Below are 26,453 nucleotides of genomic sequence, written 5' to 3'. Positions count from 1 at the left end.
TTTTTGAATATCCTTTGTTTTTTATTACTCCTTCCAAGCGAGGATGCATTTAACAAATGCTAAGAAGTATAACCTCGTTCTATACATTCAGTTTGCATAAAAGCGCTAAAATTTACTATATTTTAATAGAATGATCTTAGAAATGTATATTTATATTTGTAAAAGGTCGTCTTTTTGGCATATAGTTTTCAAAAAAAGTTTGCTTTCTATTGTCACCCACTGTATATGTAAATATAAATCAAATTTGGAAAAAATAATTTTTAAATTTCTTGCTGTATGTTGTTTACCATTTCTAATTTGATTTATTTAATATATTATTTGTTTAAAAATTAAAAAAAAAAGAATTTTCACTTGAAATGGCGAAATAAAAAAAATATTTATTTAAAAATTTATTTTCCATTAACAATTTTTTTGGTTTTTCTTAAAATAAAATTTATAAAAATTTTGTTTGTCTTTTATTCGTTACGAAATTTACAAAAAAAAAATATAATTTGTACCACATTATTAAATACATTTAACTCAATTTGCTTGTTACTATACCAGTAGTAAGTAGTAGGTATAAATAAAATAAAAATTAACAAAATACATCACAACAGCCTTAGTTTTTACACTGCTTCCTCAATCCAGCAATGAAGCCTGAGAATCGCGTATCAAATTTTCTCTACACTCCTCAGGATTTATTAAAACTCTAATGAGATGCTCGACAGTGGGACGCTCAGCGGTACAATACACCTTTAAACCCTTGTTCTCTATGGCACGTCTAGTACTGGGACCTATGGCCACTAGACGATACTTATCCATGCTTATATTTCTAGCATTGAAATATTCATACGCACAATTGACTCCAGAAGGCGAAAAGAATGCTAAAAATTCAACATTTTCAGCCTTCAAGGCTATATCCATTTTTTCGGCCAAATCGGGACTGCATTTCGTTTCATACACTTCACAGGCATCTACACGATAGCCATCTTCACGCAGCCTAATGTTTAAAGTGTCTAGGGCTATATTACTGCAAGGCAGTAGGAAGGGTAGATCTTTTGTGCCGTCATGATTGTCTATTATAAATTCGGCCAAATTGCGTGCATTTCCGGTTGTTTTGCCGTGGGTAAATAGTTGTTGTAATTCTGTTAGTGCAAAATTGTGAGTGACCTCACCAACCGCATAATTATGCAACATTTTCCAACCGCCCGGCAACTCTTGCGTATCCAACGCCTTCACCACAGCCTCGACACAACGGGGACTGGTGAAGATCATACCCTCATAGTCGTCGGGATGTTGGAGTTTGGCACGCAATTTCTCCAAATTCTTAAAGGCAAACGTTAGTGTCGGCACGAATATGGGATTGAAGTAGTGATGTTGCAATTCAGCTGCGTATACATCGGTACTTTCCGATTCTGATTTAAATATAATTACTGTACGACGATGCATTCTTTGTTGCTGTTGTTTCTATTTTATATTACAAATTGATTTATTAATTTGTTATTCTTGTGTTCACAAACGTTTGTAACGCGACGTTATTGCTCGTTAATCAAATACTAGAAGATGAAAACAAAATTTTTATAAATTATTGTTGCTGTCTCTGCGGTCCCAATGATGCGAGTGGTGGGTTGGTTGGTTTGATTGAACAGATGTTAATGTTTTGATTTTGGCAGCAAAAAAAATTATCTATGTATGTATTTGTTTTGCTAATTTATTTTATTTTTGTATTAAATTATTACAGGGGCTACTTACAACAACCACTAGTAGTAATGAGGTGCCACAACAAGTGTGTAGCTGATATTTTTGTTTTTGGTTGGGTTCAGTGTTGTCAGTATTTTTTTCTGTCCTCATCCCCAGTTAACATTGTTGTATTCCGAAAAATCCTCAACATGTTACTAAATCCCGCTGGACTATGACCGGTTTTAGACACTCCCTAAAGATTAAAACCATTACAATCAGCCTGAAGGACATCAATAAAGAAATAATACTAAAAAAAATCCTAAATTTAACAGATTCATAAATCGGGAAATAAGAGCCGCACTATCCCACGTGAGCTGCTTTTCTTTTCTTCATTTCGTGGCTGCCTGGAAACCTAGGTTATAGTCTGTGCCTAGGTGGCGCCCTAGTATATGTAACCACATTGGTTAGCTTATTTTTGTTAAAAATGTAGGATTTCAAAAAACTTACTAACTTATTACGTCCGAACAATAATTAGTTTTAACAACCTGGTGCAAAAATATGATAAGGACAGCTCCTCTCCTTCCGTAGAAATATAACCAGCATCATTAGTAGATGAAAAATCTAATAACATTAATTTCTTTTTCTTAATTAGAACAAAAATTTAAATTGTGTGGAATAAAATCAAAAATAAGATAAATGGTTTAATGATGAATTCAACTACTGGATGAAATCTCGAACCTTTAAGCCTTAAAGGTTAAAGTTTAAGGTAATTTAATTATTTTAATTTACATTAATATTTAATTTATTTTCTTACTTTTGCTCACTTGTATTTAATGTATTTTAAAGTTAAATTTGCTTTTGCAAAACAAAAAAAATCTCAAAATCTTTCAAAAGGAAATAATTCTAAGACATGGCAACACTGCGCCACTGTCAAAGAGTATTTACCGACATGGTTGTAAAATTTTGTACTAAAAACATAGAATTTTAATACCTTTTCCATTAGTATGAAAAGGTGACCGTTACATTTTGAAAAGTGTAATTAGTGGATTAAATTGGTATTTTTAACGATTGTGTAAATGTATTTATTTTGTGAGTATGTTTATTTCAATTAGTTTACGTTTGGGTACATGAAGTATGTTTAAATTAATTATTAAAAACTTTACATATTTCAAGAGAAGGCAAAGTTTGTGAGTCTCCTGAAGGAGACCAAAAATAGGGATCAGATAACTGGATGGAACATTGTTCTATTTTATTCGGAATGTAATTCCTTTCGAAAAGAAATTCGTTCGAATTTGTATGCTTTATACATTGTATTTCGAAAATGTTTCGTTTCGAATTACATAATAACTCCCCTGGTATTTTTAAAAATTGTTTCTACCATAGCTAGACTACAAAAAACATCGTCCAACAATTTTTTTTAAAAAAATGTGTCAGTAGACGCCATTCTAACTACGAACCCATGTAAATACAAATCAACTCAAAAACACCTCAGTACTGACTATGTGAAATTTCATTAAGATATGTCCGATCGCTCTCGAGCTACCGAATTATTTCCAAAATTCTAAACCACTGCGGCATAGGACTAACTCCTACTAAAGTCCTATCGATTACACAGGTCTGCAATGATTTTGGTGTCGCCAAAATTTAAACACGGGCTGAATTACCGCATTCGGTATCGAGTAAAATTGAACATCATTTTTCGATACGATAGCTCATTCGATCACGAATGCCGTAATTTGGCCCTGATTTTATTCGATATGATTAATCTAATTGTATACTTATTTATTTCAATTCTACGTGTAGTTTGCTGGAGTAAAAACTAAAATAAACGAGTTTACAACATTTTACAATATCGCACCGAAAAATGATTACGATATCGAAATTATAATATAAATAAATTTCTTGCTCGATATCGAATTTTTAAATAAGAAAATTTCGATAAATTTTAATCGTTATCGAATGCGTTAATTTGGCCCCTGTACCGAACGCAACTGATTCGTTTGAAGCGAATATTTGCCTGTAAGAAGTATTTAGAATGAATTGTCCTGTCCGACTACTATTTGTTTCGATTGATGCAGAAGACTCTCTCTGGGATACGCTTTACTTCAGAACTGAGTATTCGAAATTGGCTTGATTCGTTCTTGGCCTCAAAAGATGAGTAGTTCTTTTGGCGCGGAATCCATCACCCCTATCGCGAATCAACATTTCACATGAAATATTTTCCCTTTTCCTTTTTTCGTTCATCAACTTTGTTCACGTGAAAAAAATTCCCCTTGTGAAATTTTTAGATGGAATTTTGTAAACAATAAACAGCTGTTACGAACAAAATCAACTATTGTGAATGTAAAGTTCATCATGATATTCCCGATAGCAATTTTCCCTTCGACGGAAATGAATATTTCATGGGAACAAAATTTCACATGTTATTGCCGATAGGGGTGCATATGTTGCCAGAAAGATGGAAAAAGGCCATAACTAACAATGGCCAATACTTTGAATAAATTTATATTTTTTGTTTAATGTTTAGCTTCCCGCATTTTTAAGTCATACTCCCAATAAAAAACACTAACGGCCATCTAAGAAATAACCTTAATTCCTATCTTTTCCATAAATAAAACATTATTTTTTTTGTTTGTTTTGTAGTTTTACAAAATATATATATTTTTATATTATTTTTTTTTGTTTTTTTTTTATTTTTATATATATTTCTATGTATATTCAATTTAATTTAATTAAAAACTCGTTGCTATAATTAATAAAAAAAATAAGACGACAAGAAATGTATATTTAAAAAATTTAAAATTATTAAATACTTGGTTTTATTTTAAGAAAAATAAAATTTTGGAAAAAAGATTAATTACTTAATAAGGGAAAATGTAAAAAATGCTTTACAAATATATAAAAAAGATAATTTTGAAGGATTTTCATAAATTAAAAAAAAAAAAAATACATGAAGCAAGGAGTCAAATTTATAAAAAGTAATGGTTTTTTTTATTATTATTTTGTTTTAATAAACTTTATTTAAAGGGTTTTTGTTGTTTAATTTAATATAAAGAAAAAAAAAAATAATATAATTATTAAAAAGAAGCATCAACTATACCTTAAAGTATAAATAATTAATATTTTCTTCGTTTTTTAAATTTAACTTCTCACAAAAAAATCTATTTATATTTAATAATTATAATTAATAAACATAATTAAGATGAATTTATTAATAATAATAATATAATAATAATAAAAATAGTAGTAGTTAAATGTTGTTTGTTATTTTTCTTTGTTTGTTTCAATACAGAGAAGAGTTACAGACGGATTTTATAATTCAATGGTCCAGAGAAAATGAAATTTTACATGAAGAAAGTTGCAGTTCATGTAAATTATTTTTTTTTTATAGGAATTTTCTTGTTAATTAATCAAGGCAGGATGAAACAGTTGTTATGTTAGTACAGGGAGGAAAGAGAAAAAATAAATTTTAAACAAAAAAAATAATATTTTATTAAATTAAGTTGTTTGTTTTGTTTTCTTTTTTTTAGGGATGTTTAAAAACTTTCTTAAAATTACTTTTAGTTGATTTTTTTTTGATGATGGAAAAAAATTTAAAAATAATAGAAAGTTTTATAAAAATGAAATGCAAAAATATATAAAACAAAATAATGTTTAAATTATATTATAATTTTTATATAAATTTAAGCGTTTCTTTTGCGACATTTTATGTTTTGAAGACTTAAATTTTCAGTTTAATTTTAAGCTTTTCCTGTTGTTTTACTAATTATGCTCTTTTTTAAATATTTTAATTTAAAAATAATAAATGGTCTTAATTGATGTTGTTGTTGTTGTTTTTGTTATATTTTTATAATAGTTTTCATAAGTTTACGAATAAAGAAATGATGAATTTTATAATAATTCATATTTCATTTTGTTTTTTTTTTAATATTTTATTATTTAAAACTGAAAAAAAAAATTATTTAAAAAATAATAATAATAAACATGGTAGTGTTGGGGATTTGTTTTTGTTTTCTTTTTTTTATAATTTTCATGTTGTTTAAGACTTGTTTGTTTTGATTTTTTAATTTAAATTGGCTGACCTATTATGTTAATTTTCAAATTAGGTGTTTTTTTTTGTTGTTAATGAACAAGCTTAAATTGTTGTTAATACGCGAAGCAGGATGAACAATTTACATGTTTTCGAATTGATCAACACGACGTTTTGTATTGCCTTTACGAATTTCACGTAATGTCTTGTATTTATCACGTCCTTGGCGCACATTTTCACGATGAATCTTATCATTTTGGGTTTCTTTTGTTTCATCCCGGGATTGAGCCAAATCTTGTTTTAAGGCCTGCAATATTAATTAATACATTTATAACATGAATTTGAAATGTCATTAAAATTTCAACAAATCTAACAACTTACCTTCAATTGATCGTGTAAACGTTCGTTGCGCTCGGCCAATGTACGTCTATCCTCGATGGGGTCTTTGATATGTTCATCAGTATCTAAATCACGTGATACATCACCGCCAGCATCACCATTTGTAAGCTCTTCCTCATTTTCGTTTTCATCTTCGGCCACATGATGATGTTGGGGTGTAGTGGAGGCAGCCAATAAAGCGGCAGCAGCTTCAGCCTGCAAATGAAAAGAAATATAGAAAAAGCTTATTAGTTATATTTTTATAATAAATATTTATGTAATTTGTTTAAAAATAATATTGTTTGCATTTCACTTTACCGCTTTAGCACAAAACAATTCTTTCAGAGAATACATTGACATTTTTATTGAGGCTTTTTCAATTAAAACAGTTCATGTTATACTAAATCATACTTTTTTTCAAAAGCTCTAGCTTATTGGTGGTTTCTATGCAAGAGATGATGATTTTTTTATTTTTAATTGTTGTATAGTTCTGGGAAATACTTTTTTAAATAAGTACTTTTGGTTTGGCAAAAACATTGTTAAATTTAGACCTCAACACAAAAAATGCTTATTTTTTTGTGGTTTTAAGAAGAGAGAGAACTAAACCATCTTTGTTTCTGAAATTGGTATCATAGTAATACTGAAATAGTACTTTTTTCCATTCCAATAGTTTATAAAAATACTGTAAAACAGAAGAATTTCTATATAATGTACTGTTATACTAAAGATCTTCTATAGAAGTTATTGTTATATTAAAGGTTTTCTATAGAAATTATAGATATATTGAAGAATAACCACAGAAACTACTGTTATAATGAAAAATTTATATAGCAAATACTATTATACTGGAGTTTTCTATGAAAACACTGTCATATAAAGACTTTCTATTAAAAATACAAGATTTTCTATAGAAAATACTGCTATACATACGATATTTAATGGAAGCTGTAGAAAAAAATCATTTGAAGTCTATAGAAATGTGTAAAGTTGTCCTGTTACACAAAATACTAAAAAAATATTGAGTGCATCGTATGTTTCCAAAGCCAAAGTCCAATGGTTGTGAAAACTTTTGGGTGTATAACATAAAAATACCAGATTTTTTAAAATTTTTAGCATTTATTTTGACCTTTTCACATCTTTCTGGCAATATATGGATTCTGAGTCAAAAGAACTGCTCATCTTTTGAGGCCAAGAACGATTCAAGCCAATTTCGAATACTCTGTTCTGAAGTGTAGCGTACCCCAGAGAGACCGTTCTGCATCGATCGAAACAAATAGTAGTCGGACGGGGCACGGTCTGGACTATAAGGCGGGTGAGGCTAACTAATTCATTATAAATAGTTTTTAATAGGTATTGCAACATGTGGCCGAGCGTTGTCATGATCTAATATTACGGTTTCATGTCTGGCCGCATATTCTGGGCGTTTTTCGGCCAATGCTCGCTTCAAACGAATCGGTTGCGTTCAGTACAGGTTCGCTGTGATGGTTTAGTCAGATATCAGCAGCTCATAACTGATAGGACCAAATATTCCCACCTTACCATGGATATTTGGCTTTGGTGTCGATTCGGCTGGTTTGGCCGTGCATCACATACGATCTCGTATGCTTCAAATTATCGTAATGGATCCATTTCTAATCGAATGTAATGATTCGGTGCAAAATTTGTTTTCTTTTATAGAGTTCAAGCATAATTTCGGACATGCTAAATCGTCTTTCAACTCGTCTTGTACAAATTCACCTGCTTTTGGATGAATTCTGCTGCTCGCAAACGTTTTGAAATTGCTGCTTGAGTAGTTCCCAAAGTTCTTGTTGAGTTTTACAACAATCTTCATGGAGTAATGTCTCCAATTCTTGTTCTTCAAACTTTTTTGGTTGACCTGCGATCTTTGTAGTCCGTATCAAAATCACCACCACTAAATCGCATAAACCGTTGAAAATGATGGAACAAAGTTCACTCGGCCAAGGGCTGTCAACTCAACAATCACTGTTGCTATAACAACAACATGGAACACATTCACCATAATCTTCGTGCAATCGGTGCGCTTCAGAGGTACTTTTTTCAAATTAAAGATGTAAAGCAAAACTTCCCTCATATGACGCCCAATATAAAAAGTAATTATTACTTGAAGATTTCTGTACCATTCCATACATTTTATTTAAGTACCATTCAACACTGAATCATCATTTATTTTTTACCCATTGGGCATATAAATATCACCTTAATTTAAATGTTTCTATACATAATGTTGACGATGATCTAATTAGTTCTTTTTATAGAACATATTGTACATTAAATGAAGCTGCATTTGTTCTCACAGTTTTTGCAAATTAAGTGTAATTTAAATAATACACAGTTTAATAAACTAGGGCGATTGAAACATTATAAAAAATCGGATAATTTGAAAATCGTATAATGGATGTAAACTTAAACGTTTGCAGAAATAAACTTTTTCAATAAGTTTTTTTTAAAAAAAAAACACAAACTGCGTATCGTTTTGCTTGTCTGCAGAAACACCCTGAGTCTAAGGCACGAATCGAAGCCGCAACGCTTGGATTGATAGTCCAGCACACTATCGTCTAGTCTATCGGGGCACCCAATGCACCCCAGTGATTTTTAATGTAAAAAATGTTCAACAAAATTCACTCTCAGTGCGTTCAAACGGTACACTGAATGTCAGATATTGTATAATATTTTATAACTCATTATGTATCTTACAACATTATTAAAAATCTCCAGGGAAATATTGAAAAAAAATATATGTAAAATATAAATAAACACTTGCCTGTTTACGTCTGGCTTCTTCAACTTCATCTTGCAGACGTTTGGTTTCTTCATCCTTGGCATTGACCTCATCTTGGATGCGTTGCACTTCCATTTGTTTGGCCATAATTTCCTCTTCGAGTTTAGCCTTTTCGGCGGCTTCCATGTGTTTGGCCTCTTCGAGACGATTCAACATGGCTTGCAATTCCTTTTGGCGCAATTCCAATTCATCCTTGGCGGCTTGCAATTGTTTCAATTGCTCTTCGAGACGACGGATCATCTCTTGGGCTTCCATTAAGTCCTTTTGAGAACGTTCCATTTCCTCTTGCATTTGCTTGAGGCGATCTTCGTACTCCTGTTGTTTCTTTTCGGCACGTTCACGGGCAGCTAAAGCCAATTGGAGTTTTTCACTGGAAAGATAAAAATAAATTAATAAAAAAAAGCGAAAAAGAAATAAATTTTAAATGTCCTACCGCTCTTGTTGCTTGGCATTCTTTTCCTCACGAGCCTGGGCCTTCATTTGTTGCACATCAATGGTGTCGGGCTTACGGCGGCGCATATACAACTCATGGTTACCCATGCACAAGGCCAAGATACGTTTGTTGATCCTCACACGTGGTGCAAAGAACACAAAGTCGGGTGCTTTCTTATCGATGGGCTTAATGATGAACTTCTTGTCCGAAAACGAAATATTACGAATTTCAGACCAGGGGAAACCGATTTTCGGTGTCAGCTTATCCTCTTGCTCGTAGATATTCAAGCCGAGAGCATCGACACCCAACCACAAATCGGTGCCCTTTTTGTTTTTGATTTCAAAGTAATTGACACCATACATTTCCAGATCCTGAGCAATTTTCAAATATTCCATCATGGCATCCTCGCGCAACATACCACGGTGTTCCTGCCACCAGGTCATTATCGATTGTTCCCATTCCTCCTTGGACATTTTGTGCTGATCGATGACACGTTGAGGCAATAGGCGATCATTGGCCAAGAAACCGGCTGTGTGTAGGGATTTATTGTGATCGCCGTGACGAGCCTGCACGGCATACGAGGCCAGTAGGACTGAGGTTTCAGGAGGACAATAGATTTCATCTGATAGTATGGCATTCTTAACTTGTAAGTAGAAGAGACGTAGTGTGATATCCTGAATCAATTCTTCGGCCACATCTTCAGGATAGAATTTAGCACGGAATCTGAATTGTAAGGGATTTTCCTTTTTAACATCTTGGTTCATAACCTGTTGAGGAAAATAATAAAAAAAATAAGATAATTAAGATAATACTAAAGATGATCATTATGTGGACAACTCTTGACAAATGGAGATAATGACTTCAAATATAAGTCGAAGACATTTAACAATTTCTTTGCTAAAATTTGGTTAAATTGCCAGTTATGAGATGCCAACTTATGATCAGAAATATTGGAAAAAAATACTTAAAACAAATTAAAAATAAATAAAAATTTAAAAACAACCAAAATCATATTCGAAATTAAAATATTTTTAATCGTTTCATTTACCCATGTTGAAAATGGCATTGATCCAGTCTGTTTGCATTAAAAATTTATACAAAAAATTTATTATTATTTATGTATAAATATAAGATATTATGGTTTTTAATTATCCTATTAATTTAAAAAAAGTTAGGAAGGAAGCTGCTACAGGGGAAATTACATTAAAACAAATTTATTACTTTTTTTTAAAAAAAAATATTCTACTTTTTCTACATTTATATATGTATTTCATAGCTTTATTAAACTGGCTGCAATTTTGTTTCATATTTTTCTGATTTCTTATGAGTTTTTGTTTTTAGATTTTTTGCCACCCACCATGTCTTCACCATCGCTATCATCACTTTCATCATTTTGATGTTGATGCCCATCGGCTGTTTTCTTATCCACATACTTTTTAACACGTTTTAAATATTTTATTGTTTTTATGGCCGGTGACTCGGGCTAATAAGTGTCAGAATATGTTATTTATAGATAAAAGTACATGACATTATTCGTTTAGGTTTATATTATTCATGTATATTTGTGGATTTTTTTTTGGGGAAAGACAAATTAACATGATTATTAACATATAGAATAATTTTTTTAATTAATTACTACTATATATTTCCTTATTTTAAAATTGTGTTGCGAATAGGAGATTTAAATTATGTATATGTTTCAGAATTGAATGCATACAATGAGCGGACGAAATTCACTTTTTCCATTTTCTCCTCCATTAATGGCTGTCAAACACAAACTAAATGACGCAACTTGTTAAAATTTTGACAGGAGTCAACTGACAGATGCATGTTTATAGGAGCAGTATTGTCCTTTCAGTTAATTTTTTTTTTTATCAATATTTGGATTATTAAGTCATTGACAGAGACAATATGGATATCTAATGATAAAAATTTGTACCGACATTCATGAAAAGTATTTTTTAACCCGAATTTATTTTCATCAACATTTTCCGACCCTATAAAGTATATATATTCTGGATCCTTATAGATAGCGCAGTCGATTAAGCCATGTCCGTCTGTCTGTTGAAATCAATTTTCTGAAGACCCCAGATTCGGGATCTAAATCTTCAATAATTCTCTCAGACATGCTTTCGAGAAGTTTCCTGTTTAAAATCAGCAAAATCGGTCCACAAACAGATGAGATATGAGGAAAAAAACAGGACAACCTCGATTTTGGACCTATATCTATCTGGATTATTAAGTCATTAATTAATAATCCAGATAAAATTGAGCTGAAGAAAGCTCTAAAATTAAAATAATTTTTTTTTGTTTTTTTTTGTTTAATCCACCTTATCGTGGTTGGCGTAAACGTCATACGCCAACGACAGTTTCGTACTAGATTAAAGAAACAGTTTGCATTTTATCTTTAATCTAGTACGGAACAGTCGTAGGCGTATGACGTTTACGCCAACCACGATAAGGGTGAATATATCGTAACCTTAATATAGAAAGACCCTAACTCGTGTTTTTTTTAAGTCGAGATATTTTGGTTAAATATGGTATATTAGCGGACCATTTATCGTAATAAACGAAAATCTGGTCTTACAAAAAAAACTCGAGTTAGGGAGTTTCTATATTAAGGTAACGATATCGTCTTATATTCGACCATATATTAATTTGGTTTGGTTTCGACCAAAAAAAAAACGGTTTCGGTCGGACCCCAATATATTTTAAATAATTTAAAATCCCAGCGTTTTTCTTCCCTTTTTTAAAAACCCCATAACTTTAGAATTACTAATATCAACACATAAATTCGTTAATATTTTTCTAACATATAATTAACTAGTATGATAATCTTCTTTATAATTAATTATTTAGCATATTTACCTTTTTGTATAATTTAATCCATGTGGAATCACCTTTAGAATCGGTATATTGTAAACCAAAGAACCAGACTTCACGTAGACCGATTGTCTTGACAACCTGATCGAAAAGCTGTTTGCCGGTGGTAGTTTGCTGGATAGCAAACTCCAGTTCGGCATCCATAGTGGTAACACGGACATTTAGCTAAAATTTAAGAAAAAAAAAGAAAATAAATTAAATTTAGTCAACAATTAATTGAAATTTGTTAAGACTCAATTTGTATAAAATAATGTATGCAGTGTTTGCACGAGTTTTTGTAAGTGTGTCTGAGTGTAGATATGGCGCTGATTATTAGATTGACTTGGAATTGGATTATTGATTGCATGGTTGGTCATATAAATAAATAAACACAGCAACAACAAAAAGTTAAACAAAAACAAATACATACATACTATGAATTTTATTAGAAAGTTGGACATTGTCACGCTTACATGCACGTGGGGTAGTGGGTCTCTTTTTTTTTGTATTTTAGGGAAGCAACAGACAATATCGTTTTTATTCGTTGTTACTGATTTTTATTGTTGGGTAGTTTGTCAACAAACACTTTACAATAACTATTTGTTACTGCCAGAGTAGTATCATTATTTAAAATAGTTTTTATTTGCTAAAATTACAAACAAATCGTGTGTCACATGTACGCATTATATGTGTTGCACAGTGGGACCAATTTTATAAATTAACTGGTTAAGAAATAGATATGTATGCATAAAGAACTTATAAATTTCATTGCATCATTATAAAAGTTTACCGTTAGAAAAAGTATAATTAGCATCACTGCTTTATGTCAAACTTTTTTTGCACAGCGTCTATAACTGCTATTAACTTTGAGAAAGATCGCCCAGTCCAGCCAAACAAGTTTGAAGACCAAAAATTTAAGGAATTACTCCATGAAGATTGTTGTAAACCTCAACAAGACCTTGCAAAATCATTTGGAGCTACTCAGTCAGCAATTTTAAAATGTTTGCATGCAGCAGGATTCATCCAAAAGCATGGAAATTGGGTTCCATGCGAATTGAAGCTGAAAGACCTTGAAAGAGGATTTTGTATTTCCGAAGAAAAGCTATAAAAGAAAATAATTTATGCACTGAATCATGGAATGGATCCATTACGATAACCCGAAGCCTAAGAGATCGTATGCGAAGCCCTGCCAACCAGCCGAATCGACAACAAAGCCAAATATCCATGGAGCAAAATATGGATTCAAAATAATACCACGAAGAAACCTTTATAAGATGCGGTTATGGAATGTTAGAATATTTCAAAGGAGACGATTAACTCTTTAATTGATTCAATAAATTACAAGGTCTATATAAGAAAATACTGAATCACTAAATGGGCCAGAAAGTTTTTGTAAAAATTTACCCAAGTTTCCAATGTTTTGTCAATACCATAATAAGAACTCTTCAGTTTGTTGTTTATATTCAAAATTATGTTCTTATTTTTGGAAATAATAAAAAAAATACAAATTTCATAAGATTTTCTTTTGATTTTAACCTATTTATTGCATATTTATAAAAGTTTCTATTGTTATGTCAACCGCCGTATATTATAGTTCACTTGTTAGATTATTTCATGTTTCATTATTGTTGTTTGTAAATATATAACAATAACAACAAAATAACCGATATAATGCAACTGTTGCTATAAATGCAACAGTGAGTTTAGGGGTGAATGTTTGAAGTGACAACAAAAACAAACAAAAGATAAATACAAAATTAGTTTTGATACTGAAGAGTAATTAATAAAGAGTATTACTCTATGTCTATACCTGATAAACTTCAAAAGGGTTGTCAAGTATTATTGCTTCGTTATGACAAAATTGTTGTCTTGACAATAAACATCATAAACAGTTATGATAAATATTCGTCAAGTATAGACAGGGGATTATAATACTAGTTCTAAAATAACATAATTAAAAAAAATTCTAAATAATTTCCATCTCTCTTCAAATTTTATTAAAACAAAACTAGTCTTCAAATTGAGATTTCGTATATCAAAAATTTTTTTTTAATATTTCTTGCCTTTTTCTAGAGAATTTTATGCAAAACTGGAAATTCACAAGAAAACGGAAGTTTAATTGGAACAACATGGATGGATTATGCGCCTTTTTTTCTTTCATTATAATTCTTCTCTCATAATGTTTAGGTTTTAGTTTTATTTTTATTTTCAAACTAAAATATGGCTTCACCCATTTATGTTCTGCCATTAAAAGTGTTATTTCTACTGTCATCTTTGTAACTGTACTACGTGATTTTATTTCATTCATTATTTAGTTAATTTTACAGTGAAAAATAAATAGAAATGACACATACAAGAATGTTCTATAAAGGCTAGATTATAAAAATAAAATCTTAAAAAACTCTTTTTATTTTTAAGCAAGCTTCTTTTTTACAATCTGAGATCTTATCTCAGTTGAACTATAAGAGATTCATTTTAAAAATTTGAATGTCCAAAAGCCTTAAAATTTAACAGATTTGTCTTTACTCCTTACAAAGGGGCTCAACTCAGAGAAAACAGATAAACCTCTTGTTTTCATATAAATAAATGTAACAATTAACCGATAAACAATTTAGAGAAATCGCATACTTGGCATCACAGCTTTGTCTATACCTGATAAATATTTGTCGTGATAAACGTCAAAATGGTTGCCAACATAAAATATTATCTGGTATAGTCTCCATTTATTAGAATTATTGCTTCGTTAAGACAAAATTGGTAGTGCTTTTAATCGGACAACTTTGTCTTGATAACAAACGTCAATAATTGCCAGGGGTAATGCAAAAAGTTGCAGATCAGTGCTTTAGTGATGCTCTGCATTTACAAATTATAAGACATTTTGACAAATAAGGAGAAGATCCGCAGGCAACAAGTTTGGCCGGTTAAATTATTGGCACTTAAATAAAATGTATGAAGATGATTAAATTATTTTCCAAATTAAATTTTTACTAAAAGTTTAAGTTAAAAAATAACCAGACATTGTGATAATAGTTCTTAGAAATGTAATACAAACTAAATAGTTAAACTGTGTCTATAACCGGGCACAATTATTGAAAAACAAATAGCCCATGTTCCTGTTTATTATTACAACTAACAAGATCATGGTGAAGGGCATTACACAATTCGTTATAAACAAATAGTTTTTTGTTGTTTTAATAGTAGTACATTCATCATATTTATTGTACATTGTGCATACTATATTGTGCCTGACTGTTGACTGACTGCATTTAACCTAAAAATTATAATTGGATTTTATTTATTTTACAAATTTGTTGTTGTCAGTTCACATTTTGTTTTGCTTATTTATTCTACAATCATGCACCCTCATAATGTTTTTTTAATTACACGTATTTGTTTGGCATTTAATATGACTAGAAAAGTGTAGAATTTTTTAAACATTTTTTTGGTGGTTAAAATGTTTCTCGAAAAGATTTTGGAAAAAAAATATTTGCAGAGAATCCTTTATTAAAAATAAATGATTTTAAGACCTTATTTTAATAAATAAGGTTTTTAAAACAGATATATTGTTTTTAAGCTGCAGATACGTACCACACTACAACATAGTGAAAGTTTTATGTGTAAAAAGCATATTTAGCATCACTGCTTTACGTCAAATGTTATTTATCCCCTGTCTATACTTGACAAATATTTATCATAACAATTAATGATGTTTGTTGTCAAGACAAAGTTGTCCGAGAAAAAGCTCTAACAATTTTGTCATAACAAAGAAATAATACTAATAAATGGTGACTATACCTGATAATTTTTTATCTTGACAACAATTTTGAGGTTTATTATGACAACAATTTATCAGGTATAGACATAGGGTCAATTTAGCGCTTTTCAATAACCCAAAAGTTAATGCATTCGTGGTTCTGATCTCCTTTATTTATGTACAGCTTTTCTTTAGTACATATCCACAAGAGTTCATAAAATTTTAAAAGAATGTGCGACCAAAGGTTACTCTTCTTGTCAAGATATTGGGACGGACGTGATATCATTCGTTGTCTGCCCTACTATTAAGACATAGAATATTCTTTCGTCCATCAAACTAGGTTCGCTCCTTGTTTCGTAGGGGCTTTACCGATGGGTGGTACGTTATATATGCACTTTTAAGGGCAATGTGGTTGGTAGCAGTGCCGAAGGACTGGATGTGGTAGGAGTATCTGATACGGTAGTGAGTACTGATGAAGGGGAATCCGTGGGGGATGATGGTAATTTAGAGGGAGGTATTACCTAAGGGTCTTGGATGTGGACGGGCTTCTAGGATTGTCGAGAAACTCTCTTGGTGAATCTAGTACCGCTCAAAAGTTCAAGGAGATGGCTCTGCTCTCTGACGTGGAGCTAGATGCCATTGTGATATCTACTAACAGTCAGAAGGCAGTAGTTGCCAAGTGCCCCTCAACGCTAGAAGCGGAATCCGGAAATCTCTAGCTTATTTGGCTAAGATGGAGAAGGGAGATCCGGCTTCAAAGGAGAATTATCTTCTGAAAAAGCATTTTTAGGACGTCGTTAAATTTGAAATAATTTACGGTTCTGTAACTGCAGTTTTGTGTTGCTCCTCTTCGGGGGAGCGTCATGCAAAATGTCGAGTTAATTTTACTTAATGATCTCAAACAAAAATACCATACAAATTTCCCTACTTTTCCTTGATACGTTAACATATTTTAAAACTGACTAAACACATTTTTTTATTTTTTGAAAATTCCAAATTACAGTGATTTTTTTTAAACACAGTATTATAAAAATTTAACAAAATTAAACATTAACATTTTGTCATTGTCTATTTGAAATTTAAAAAAAGTAACTTTTTAATAAATACTTATATTCTTAAAATGCTTAGCAAATTAAAATAAATGTTTAAAATCCTGTTTTCAGCTTCTATTACAAATTTTTCACATAAATTGAATTTTTTAATTTAGTTTTTATATTTTTTTTTTAAATTCTTAATAAAACATTTTATAAAAATTCACTTGATTTTATTTAATAATTATTTTGTGCCACCAACCGTTTTTGTCTTTAGACTGCCACTGTAACGTCGCAGACGTAAGCGACTATCCGACACAACCATTTTTTGGCTGGATATAGAATTTTTGAATAATTTCTTAATGGTCACTATTGTTACGTTTCACCCGCTACAATTAAAAAATAATAATCGTTAAACTAGTATTTTAATTTATAAAATGGGCGGCTTTGATTTGTATTAAACGATGGTTGGAAAGCAACTAAACCGAAACTCATTTTGTTTTAGTTTGAGCCACTACAATAATTTCCCTGCCGCAGTAATTTCACAACAAGAAAGACAAATAACAAACAAACAACAATAACAACAAGCAAAAACAAAAAAAAAACAAAATAGTTACAATTTCCACTTTTATTTAATTCCTGCGTCAGTTTACTGTTTGTTGTAGTAGATGCCTCCGCTTTTCACAAAAATAACAATGTTTTTTTTTAACTAAAAAAAAAACAACTGAAAATGCACAACAACAATAGGACACATACCACACCTACAATTAGTACAACAGAAATAACAACAACAACTACTAGAAATAAATAACATCGGAAAAACAAAACAAAATAACAACAAGAGTAGCGTAAGTCTATATGAGGAACTCTGCTGCCACCACTGACTAACGTCCATTAGAGAGCGCTCATATGAAAAATGTACACAAAATAAATTAAACATGGAAAATATAGGTAACAAAAATAGTTAAACAAAATAGCAAAAACAACAGCAATATTAACTATTATAAACAAATTGATTGACGCCTGAGTAAAGCAGAGCGTGCAGTCAGTCGTCAAATCAAATACATCAAAATGTTGTACTAAAAATCACACACAAGCAACGACAACAAAAAAAGAACATTTTAAAATACAGTAAGTGCTGTAGTGTCCCACCGAACAGTTCGGTTTGATTTTTTCAGTATTCGGTTTTATAAAACATTTCGAGCAACCGAACTAAAACAATTATTGCAAGGAATTGAAAATACCAAAGCCGAAAAAATTATTCAAGTTTTATAGATTTCCAAAATCAAGTTTCAAAATAAACACAGTCTCTTCCATGGCAAACGTTTCTCCATTTTTTTATCCTTTCCAAAAACTAAAATTTGTCGAGGTCATCAAAATAGAAAATGTTTGTGAGATGATTTCATCGTTAGAGTCAAATCTGTTTCCGCCGAGACATTTCTACAGGTTTTGAAACAAGATGTAGTCACTCGGGGCTAAATTCGGAAGAGGGATCTTTTCGTAGCCATGAAAACTGCACATGTTTGTATTAGGGATGCCAAACGGGACTGGGTTTTACAAATCCCGGGATTCGGGATTTTAGAAATGTAAATCCCGGGATCCCGGGATTTTTCGGGACCCCGGGATTTTTCGGGATCCCGGGATTTTTCGGGATTTCGGGATTTTTCGGGACTTCGGGATTTTACTTAAACGTCAAAAACATCAAATTCAACAATAAAAACAATTAATTTCATTAATATATTTAAGTAAAAATATAACAAATCAAAAACTAATGCATTAAATTAAAATAAATGGTCCATGATTTCCGCTAGCTCCATACAATTGTCCCCCGGAGTACTGTTTGAGCAGTCATAAATATCTTGATTATGCGGCAATCCTTATAAAATTTTGCACAAAATAAGTTGTAAGTACTCTGAAATTATACTGTAGAATACTGCGGAAATCGGGCTGCATTTGCCCCTAGTCCGCTTCAGAAAATAACTTGAACATAAATTTCGTAAAACTGTAAATTGTGTAAATGATTCAAATGAAAAAATCTGGCTGCGTTTGGATTTGAAGCGAGATTAGTATTATAAATATGCTGAAATTTAGCTTTCTAAGTATTTTGGGTGCTTCAAAAATCTTCCTAAAATATCAAAAATCTCATAATATTTCGGGATTTGTTAATCCCGAAAAATCCCGGGATTCTTTTTCACAAATCCCGGGATTCGGGAAATCCCGATCCCGAAAAATCCCGGGATTTTCGGGATCGGGATTTCGGGATTGGCATCCCTAGTTTGTATCCTTTTGTGCAATCGGTTGTGAGCAAACGTGGTAGCCATCTAGCGGAAAGCTTTTTCATACCCAAGTGATTATTCAAAATTGAAACCTCTGAGCTATGTGAGATGCCTATGGCTTCCACAATCTCCCGCACTTTCAATCTCCGATAGGCCAAGATCATAACTGGGCAGTAAACAACTTTTTTACCATTGAAATTGACGGAGTTCCTTAGCCTTAATTTGAGTGATGTTTTTTTCCGCAAAAGATAATGCTTAATGAGAGGACAAAATTCACTTTTTTCAAATTTCTCCTCAAGTCACGAGGTAGTCTGTTATCAATGGCTGTCAAACACCACAAACTAAATGACTGAGCTTGTTAAAAGTTTGACAGGAGTCGACTGACAGATACCATTGACATGAGCAGCGTTACCCTTTCAGTTAAGAGCCGGGAAATTCAAAAAGTCAATTAAAACAATTTAAATTTCTCTACTGTCCCATCGTTATTACAACGACCGGAATTGGAAATTATGCTTTGGTTTTTTATCTGGAATCAGGATACATTCCAAAATTATCTAGAGGCGTGGACCATTGATATCAACGAGGACAGTCTTGCATCAACCAAGGTCTTCAACATAATAAGGGCGAAATGTCTTCTCTATTGTATTTATTCACGGACCTCGTATAGTGGGTCTGGATTCTATGTCCTGGGCATTTGAGGAAATTAAATTGCTAATGAAATTGCAAAAAACGGTCGTTCTTGGACGAAACTGTGGCCACAAAGTGACATCCATATCCCGTTGGTTAAGAACAAGACAAGAGAAGGAACTCAGGTGGTCAACGATTACCACTTGTAGAAAATATAAAATGCTCTGGCTCTCTGACACAGGAAAGTACCAAGACTCTCTTGTCTTCTTACAGGTATATTTTCTGGGAACTATATGATTAGACATACTATATCGGAACGTATGCGTTGTCCACGTAATAACTATTGAAGAGGTTGTCAAGACAAAGAAGAAACTTGAACTGTCTCAAAGATGCGTCGCTGAAGAATCAAATAAAATTTTGACAGATATATCGGTTGGTTCTTCACTAGGTTCACAAGATTTATAAAGTCGCAAGGATTGGCATACGAATTTTAGAATTAAACGTAAACATTTGCAGGGGGATCACAATGAGACGAAGGTCGTCCATTTATTATCTCTAATTGCGAGCAATTAAAATCTCTAAATGTTATCGGGATTATTTTTTGGAAATTTCCGGAAAATTTTGGTTATAACATTTCCGAAATTTCTTTATACTTCTGCAATTTCCCAGTTATGCAAAGATTTGATAATTATTTTCCGCGAATGGAAAAGACCATGAAATAAAGAGATTATAGTGACTGCAGTTACAAACGCACCCATAATTAAATTTGTTACCAACTTAATAACAAACTTAACATAACAATAACTATAGCTACAGCTATAAAGATGACATAGAAAAAATCCTAAAAATTAATTAAATAAACTAATAAGAAATTACTCCTACATTGTTTAAACAATTAATTTCTACTGTCTTATCTTTATAGGTCAATATCACTTTTACCTTAAAGTTTTTTCTATGTATTATTTTTTTTAGTATTTGCTGCTCCTAGTTTATGCAACATTTATTGGCCAATTCATGACTGACTGACTGACTACCCACAATTGTTTACATGCGAAATTTGTTGTTGACTTAACTGTCGTCGATTCGATCACCTTGTTTTAGGTGCAAGGTACGTACTACTACTCACTTATATTCATTCTTACATTTATTCATTCATTGATTCATTCCACTCCACTTAAGGTAAGGTAAAATAAAACCAATAAAGAAATGACTCATTATTTTAAGTAAGTATTGTAGTTTAGGTGGGGGTGGTTATGGATAAAAGGTGGACGTATGTTTATACTTGTAGATGGGTGGTGGTGGTGCTGTTTAGTGTTAATTGTTTGTTGTTTTAGTCATGATTTATTTCAAGAGAATTTAAGTAATTTCAAATATATTTTATTTGGTTGTTTAGTAAGTAGTTTATTGATTTAATTAGTTAATGTTTGATATTGGAATTTAACCAAACTACGTGGAACTCAAAATATTTGTTTGGTTTTGATCATAAGACAAGTGCAAAAGAAAATGTTAAACTATTATCTGAAATGGAGTTATAGTTATACAAATTTCAATAGAGGCACATGTGACCAGGAAAGACCTATGTATATAGCGGAATGTATTTATCCATAACAATTTTTTTATAAAAATGTAACCAAAAAGTTAGAAAGCCCATATAGTCAGCCTTAGAAAAAGACTTGTCAGCATTGTTTTAATATGAAATGCCAGTGCTGCCAAGTTGTAAATTAGTGTAAACAACTGTAAATATCAAGTGTCATTTCAATGAAGTGGTGATTTTAACACGGAAGACATTGATCGACCAGGCTGGGAAATTGGGTACCATACGAATTGAAGCTGAGAGACCTTTAAATACAATGTTGTATGTCTGAAAAGCTGCTTTAACGCTATGAATGAAAATTATTTTGTCACCGAATCATTACTTGCAATGAAAACTAAATCCATTACGATAACCAGAATAGTAAGAGATCGTATTGGAAGCCCGGCCAACCAGCCGAATCGACACTATAGCAAAATGCTCTGTATTTGGTAGGAGCAAACATGTTCCTATTCATCACAATGAACCTATACCGAACGCAACTGATTCGTTGAAAGCGATCATTTGCCGAAAAACGCCCATAATATGCGGCCAGACATGAAACCGTAATATTCCATCATGGCAACGCACAGCCACATATTGCAATACCCGTTAAAAAGTATTTCGAATGAAGTGGTTGAGAAGTTTTGCCTCACCCGCTTTATAGTCTAGAACGTGCCCCGTCCGACTACTATTTATTTCGATCCGTGCAGAATGCTCCCTCTGGGATACGCTTTACTTTAGAACATAATAACCAATATTGGCTTGATTCGTTGTTGGCCTCAAAAAATGAGCAGTTCTTTTGGCGCGGATTCCACATGTTGCCAAAAAGATGGGAAAATGTCAATAACAACAGTACTTTGAATAAATTAATGCTCGTATACAATTTGCCAAAGAACGTTTAAACTGGTCGAGAAAGAAATGGAATAATGTTTTCTTTTCGGATGAATCCACATACAATTTAAGAGGCAGTAAGTGGAGAACTGAAAGAGTCTGGAGTCCAAATACACAAATAAGATAGTCGAGATTGGCAGTGGCAATATTATGGTGTGGAGCTATTTTTCAGGGCAAGGTATGGGTCTAATTCTTATCATAAAATATACTATGATTGTAATCGAATACAGATCCATATTAAACGACATTTTGTATCAATATGCTGAGGAAAATATTCCCCTAGTTTGGGGATCACAATGTCCCCGAACATACCTCTACAATCCAATGAGGTTAGTTCTTTTCAATAATTTTTTTTATTTGCACTTGGAACAATTTGTTATATTTTACTTCCGGCAACCATGGAAAACAACTTGTTAGCATTGTTGTCTACATGAAATAGTGCAGCCAAGTTGCACATTTATGTAAACAACTGTAAATGTCACACTGCAAAAAAACTGCTGTTAATTTTGTAGTGTCATTTGAAAATGAAAACGATCTTAACAAAACTGTTCTTATTGTAATATTATTAAAAATTATATGTGTTTGTAATTATATTAATTAGGCGTATAAAATTTATTATTAGAAGCCGTAAATACAAAATAAAATATAATTTATCGTTAAATAAAACCAAATTTAACTAGAAACACGGCTACAAGTGCTTGACAATTAAAAAAATTATAGAAATAGAAATATAAAATTAATCAAATCTATCTTTATGACGTCAATGCTATGACGTTTGATGATTTGAACAAACCATTCCAAGAATTTAAATAAATTAATAAAAAACAATTTATAAGGAATTGATAAATGTTAATGACATTTTCAAAATATTTAAAGATAATATTTTAGAGGATCAAAATCGCTAGACATTTTTATACTCCTATGCAATTTATATTAGCGTCATTTGAAAGTCTTTGGTTTTAATATTTATTAAAAGAAGAGTTGGTGTTGGTTAGTATATATTTTTTATTTACTGAAACAATTGTCGTCATAAACTTTATCGTATTTTTGTTGGGGGTTTTTTAAAAATCAAGTCTACAAGTGCTATTATTACAACAATTTAAATATATGGCTGATATTATTTGATTTGTATTTTACGTGCGTTTTGTTAGACACGCGCCAAATCAATGATAAAATAAGTAGGTATTTAATGGATTTTGTTTTAAAATAAACAATTACATAAGAAATTGTTGCTTAATGATATGAATTGCATGGCAAATGAATTGTTTAAACATAAGGGTATTGAAAAGTTGGTTTGTAAGGGAATTAACATTTATTGCAAAATTGTCATATTGACATTTGAAGTAATGGAAAGAAATTTTATTTGGCAAAATTGTGCAAAAATCTTCACAATTTTGTTAGAATATAGCATTTTTTATCTTCACTTTTAACTGAAGAAGTTTTGGCAACACCGTTTTAATTACCATTGACTTGTCAATAATGACAGCACATTCTCCACTTACTCACCCACACACACACAATCTCTCTGTCTTTAAAATGACCGATAAATTCGTAAAAATAATTAAATAAAAGTTAAGCATTTAAATTAACTTACCGCTTTGCGTGACATTTTGTGTCAAATCCTTTACAATTAATTATATAAATATTTATATAAAAAAAACTCAACAAATACAAAATGTTTGTTTATTTACACTAGTGGAAAAATATCTGTAAAGAAAACAACAAAAACGAACAAAAAACAAGAGATTAGTATTAGATAAACATAATAGGAAATGTCATGCAATAAAAAACAGTGTATAAAAAAACAATGATTTAAACATATCTTAAAAATAATCAAGTTTATCTTATTCACAAACGAAAACAATTTAAAGTTTTCAATAATATTGAAACAACAAGCTAAATGATTCATTGTTATTTTTTTATCTAAAGTTTGAGGTTAAATTTGACAGTTTGTAAATAATAAACAAATGATGTTTTATGTGACTGACAGACTGAACAGGTTTAATTGTTTTTCAAAATGATTGTTGCCGTCATCATTATTGTAATATGTGTTACGGAAAAATAATTAAAAAAAAAATAAAACGTTCAATGAGATTTTTCTCCTTATTTGGTGAGATCTTGTTATTGAAAGTTCTTAATAAAAAATATATTGTTTTTATATGATATTTAAGGTAAATTGGAAAATATAAATGTTAAATTTTGCATTTATTAATAAAAAAAAATCAAAACACACAAATATGGTAAGGAATAATGCATCAATTAATTAATAAAAATTGAAATTTAAGTGGATTTATTTTGTTATAAATTTATATCTCCCAAAATTACTGTTCATAAGGAGTGCTGCCATAAAAATGGTGACAATGTTTTTTCTTAACCCCCTGTCTATACCTGATCAAATTTTATCATGATAAATTTCAAAATGGTTGCCTCCATTTATTAGTATTATTGCTTCGTTTTGACAAAATTGTTAGTGCTTTTGCACAGACAACTTTGTCTTGACAACAAACGTCATTAATTGTTATGATAAACATTTGTCAAGTATAAACAGGGGGTAATAATTTCTGATGCCAAAAGTAACTACATAGTTCCCTTTTTAGTACCGCACTCCTTATTGCTAAATACTGAAATTTCAACAATAATTTTCCACTGGGGTCTATTAGCAAGTCTGGTGCTTGAAAGAAAACAAACAGCAACACACAAAACACCCACATTAATTTCAATACATTGTAAAAGGAAAAACATTTTTGACATCAAACTAAATTAAGACACAAAATCGCTTAAAAATAGCATCACAGTGCGAATGCCAGCGAGTATGTGTCTATAAACTGTCTGGATTTTCTTACAATTTAATCATGTAATGCAGACGATACAGACAGCTGGATGGATGGCTGAATACTGCAGGCAGGGAGGCAACAGCGGCAAACAGACATTTAGTCAGACAATAGTTAATTGGCAATGACAATATCTTAAAATAAAATCACTTACTTGCTATTGTTCGTGTCAGACACACAGCAGAGCAGCATTTTTTTTTAATTTATGGTGTAAAATTGATATCAAAAGAAATAACAATTTCAACAACAATTTTTGTTAAATGTCTTAAAACTACAAGTGAATTGAATGAATAAATAAAAGATTGAAAAGACTACGTCATTTCCTTTCTGATGAATACGAAAAATCCAAAAAAAAATTCTTAAAATCAAACGTCCGTTACGCCGGCCAAGTGTAAAATATAGTGATGGTATGAAAACGAATTGTTCTCAGCATTTTAATAAAAACCATCATAAATAAAAACAAATATGTTTGTATTTCAAACATTATGACGTTTTTTTGTATAATATTGTTTTTTTTTAATTCATATTCATGCCCACAGGAAATCTTTTATTTTTATTTTTTGCTCTTATATTTCTAATCTCAAATATGACTCAAAATTCATGACTAACAAATGGTTTGCTGCTGTTTTTGCAAAAAAAAAATAATAATAAACACGTGATTTATAAATAAATCTTTTAACTAGTAGTGTATAATTAATCATTATATTTTACAGTAAACAAAATTTCAAAATAAATCTATTGCTATGCAATTCTTAGTAAATTAAAGGTTATTTTTTGTTAAACAAAAATAAAATTGCTGAAAACTTTGTCAAAGTCAGGTTACATTGTGCTGTAACTAACCGTTATTGATTTGAAGTTTGATTTGGCAGCACTTTTTAAAGTACCAAGGTAACAATGTTGCCATGTAAATAGATTTATTTGTTTTGTTTAACGTTTTTCATTTACTGGAATAAAAGAGATCAGTTATTTTTACTATATTTCTATTAATTACAGCACATAGTGGTTCATAATCATTGAATTTATATACAAAAAAAATTGAGGTGTTTCCGATTTGATTTGCATTTACATGGGATCGTAGTTGGAATGGTTGGAATTAGTGGGTGGCCCCCAAAATTTGTAACCTTGATAAAATATTTGACGATAAAAACGTAACCACTATTTTCAGCAAATGTTTATTTGATCTTACATGACTTTTATAAGAGCAAACAAAATAATAATAATAATACATTGTGATAGTTTGTAAAATGCGGGATTTACAATAGATGACGTAACTTTTGAACGCGGTTTTTGTCTTTACTAACTTGCATG

General features: G+C 31.0%; 2 protein-coding genes across 2 annotated transcripts; both read right to left on the bottom strand.

Annotated features, from left to right (window-relative positions):
- Window positions 1-344: 344 nt before the first annotated feature.
- On the bottom strand, window positions 345-1,675 carry Uros1 (Uroporphyrinogen III synthase 1). Its single transcript, XM_065508502.1, has one exon. It carries the CDS (start codon window positions 1,426-1,428, stop codon window positions 619-621), a length of 810 nt encoding a protein of 269 aa, XP_065364574.1. The 5' UTR covers window positions 1,429-1,675; the 3' UTR covers window positions 345-618.
- Window positions 1,676-4,278: 2,603 nt separating this feature from the next.
- Moe (Moesin) lies at window positions 4,279-24,023 on the bottom strand. Its single transcript, XM_065510461.1, has 6 exons — window positions 23,909-24,023; window positions 12,169-12,348; window positions 9,301-10,067; window positions 8,850-9,237; window positions 6,071-6,283; window positions 4,279-5,996 (listed from the first exon to the last, which is right to left on the bottom strand). Exons 1-6 carry the CDS (start codon window positions 23,921-23,923, stop codon window positions 5,832-5,834), a joined length of 1,728 nt encoding a protein of 575 aa, XP_065366533.1. The 5' UTR covers window positions 23,924-24,023; the 3' UTR covers window positions 4,279-5,831.
- Window positions 24,024-26,453: the final 2,430 nt, after the last annotated feature.

Source organism: Calliphora vicina, chromosome 4, assembly GCF_958450345.1.
Source record: "Calliphora vicina chromosome 4, idCalVici1.1, whole genome shotgun sequence".
NCBI lineage: Eukaryota > Metazoa > Arthropoda > Insecta > Diptera > Calliphoridae > Calliphora > Calliphora vicina.
The sequence above is the reverse complement of the archived record's forward strand: the minus strand, read 5'-3'. Positions and strand labels throughout refer to the sequence as shown.

Coding starts and splice junctions, on each gene's coding strand:
- Uros1 (XM_065508502.1), bottom strand. CDS start 1,428: ATGCATCGTCGTACAGTAATTATATTTAAATCAGAATCGGAAAGTACC.
- Moe (XM_065510461.1), bottom strand. Junction 9,238..9,300: donor AATGCCAAGCAACAAGAGCG/GTAGGACATTTA, acceptor TTATCTTTCCAG/TGAAAAACTCCAATTGGCTT. Junction 5,997..6,070: donor GTTTACACGATCAATTGAAG/GTAAGTTGTTAG, acceptor TTAATATTGCAG/GCCTTAAAACAAGATTTGGC.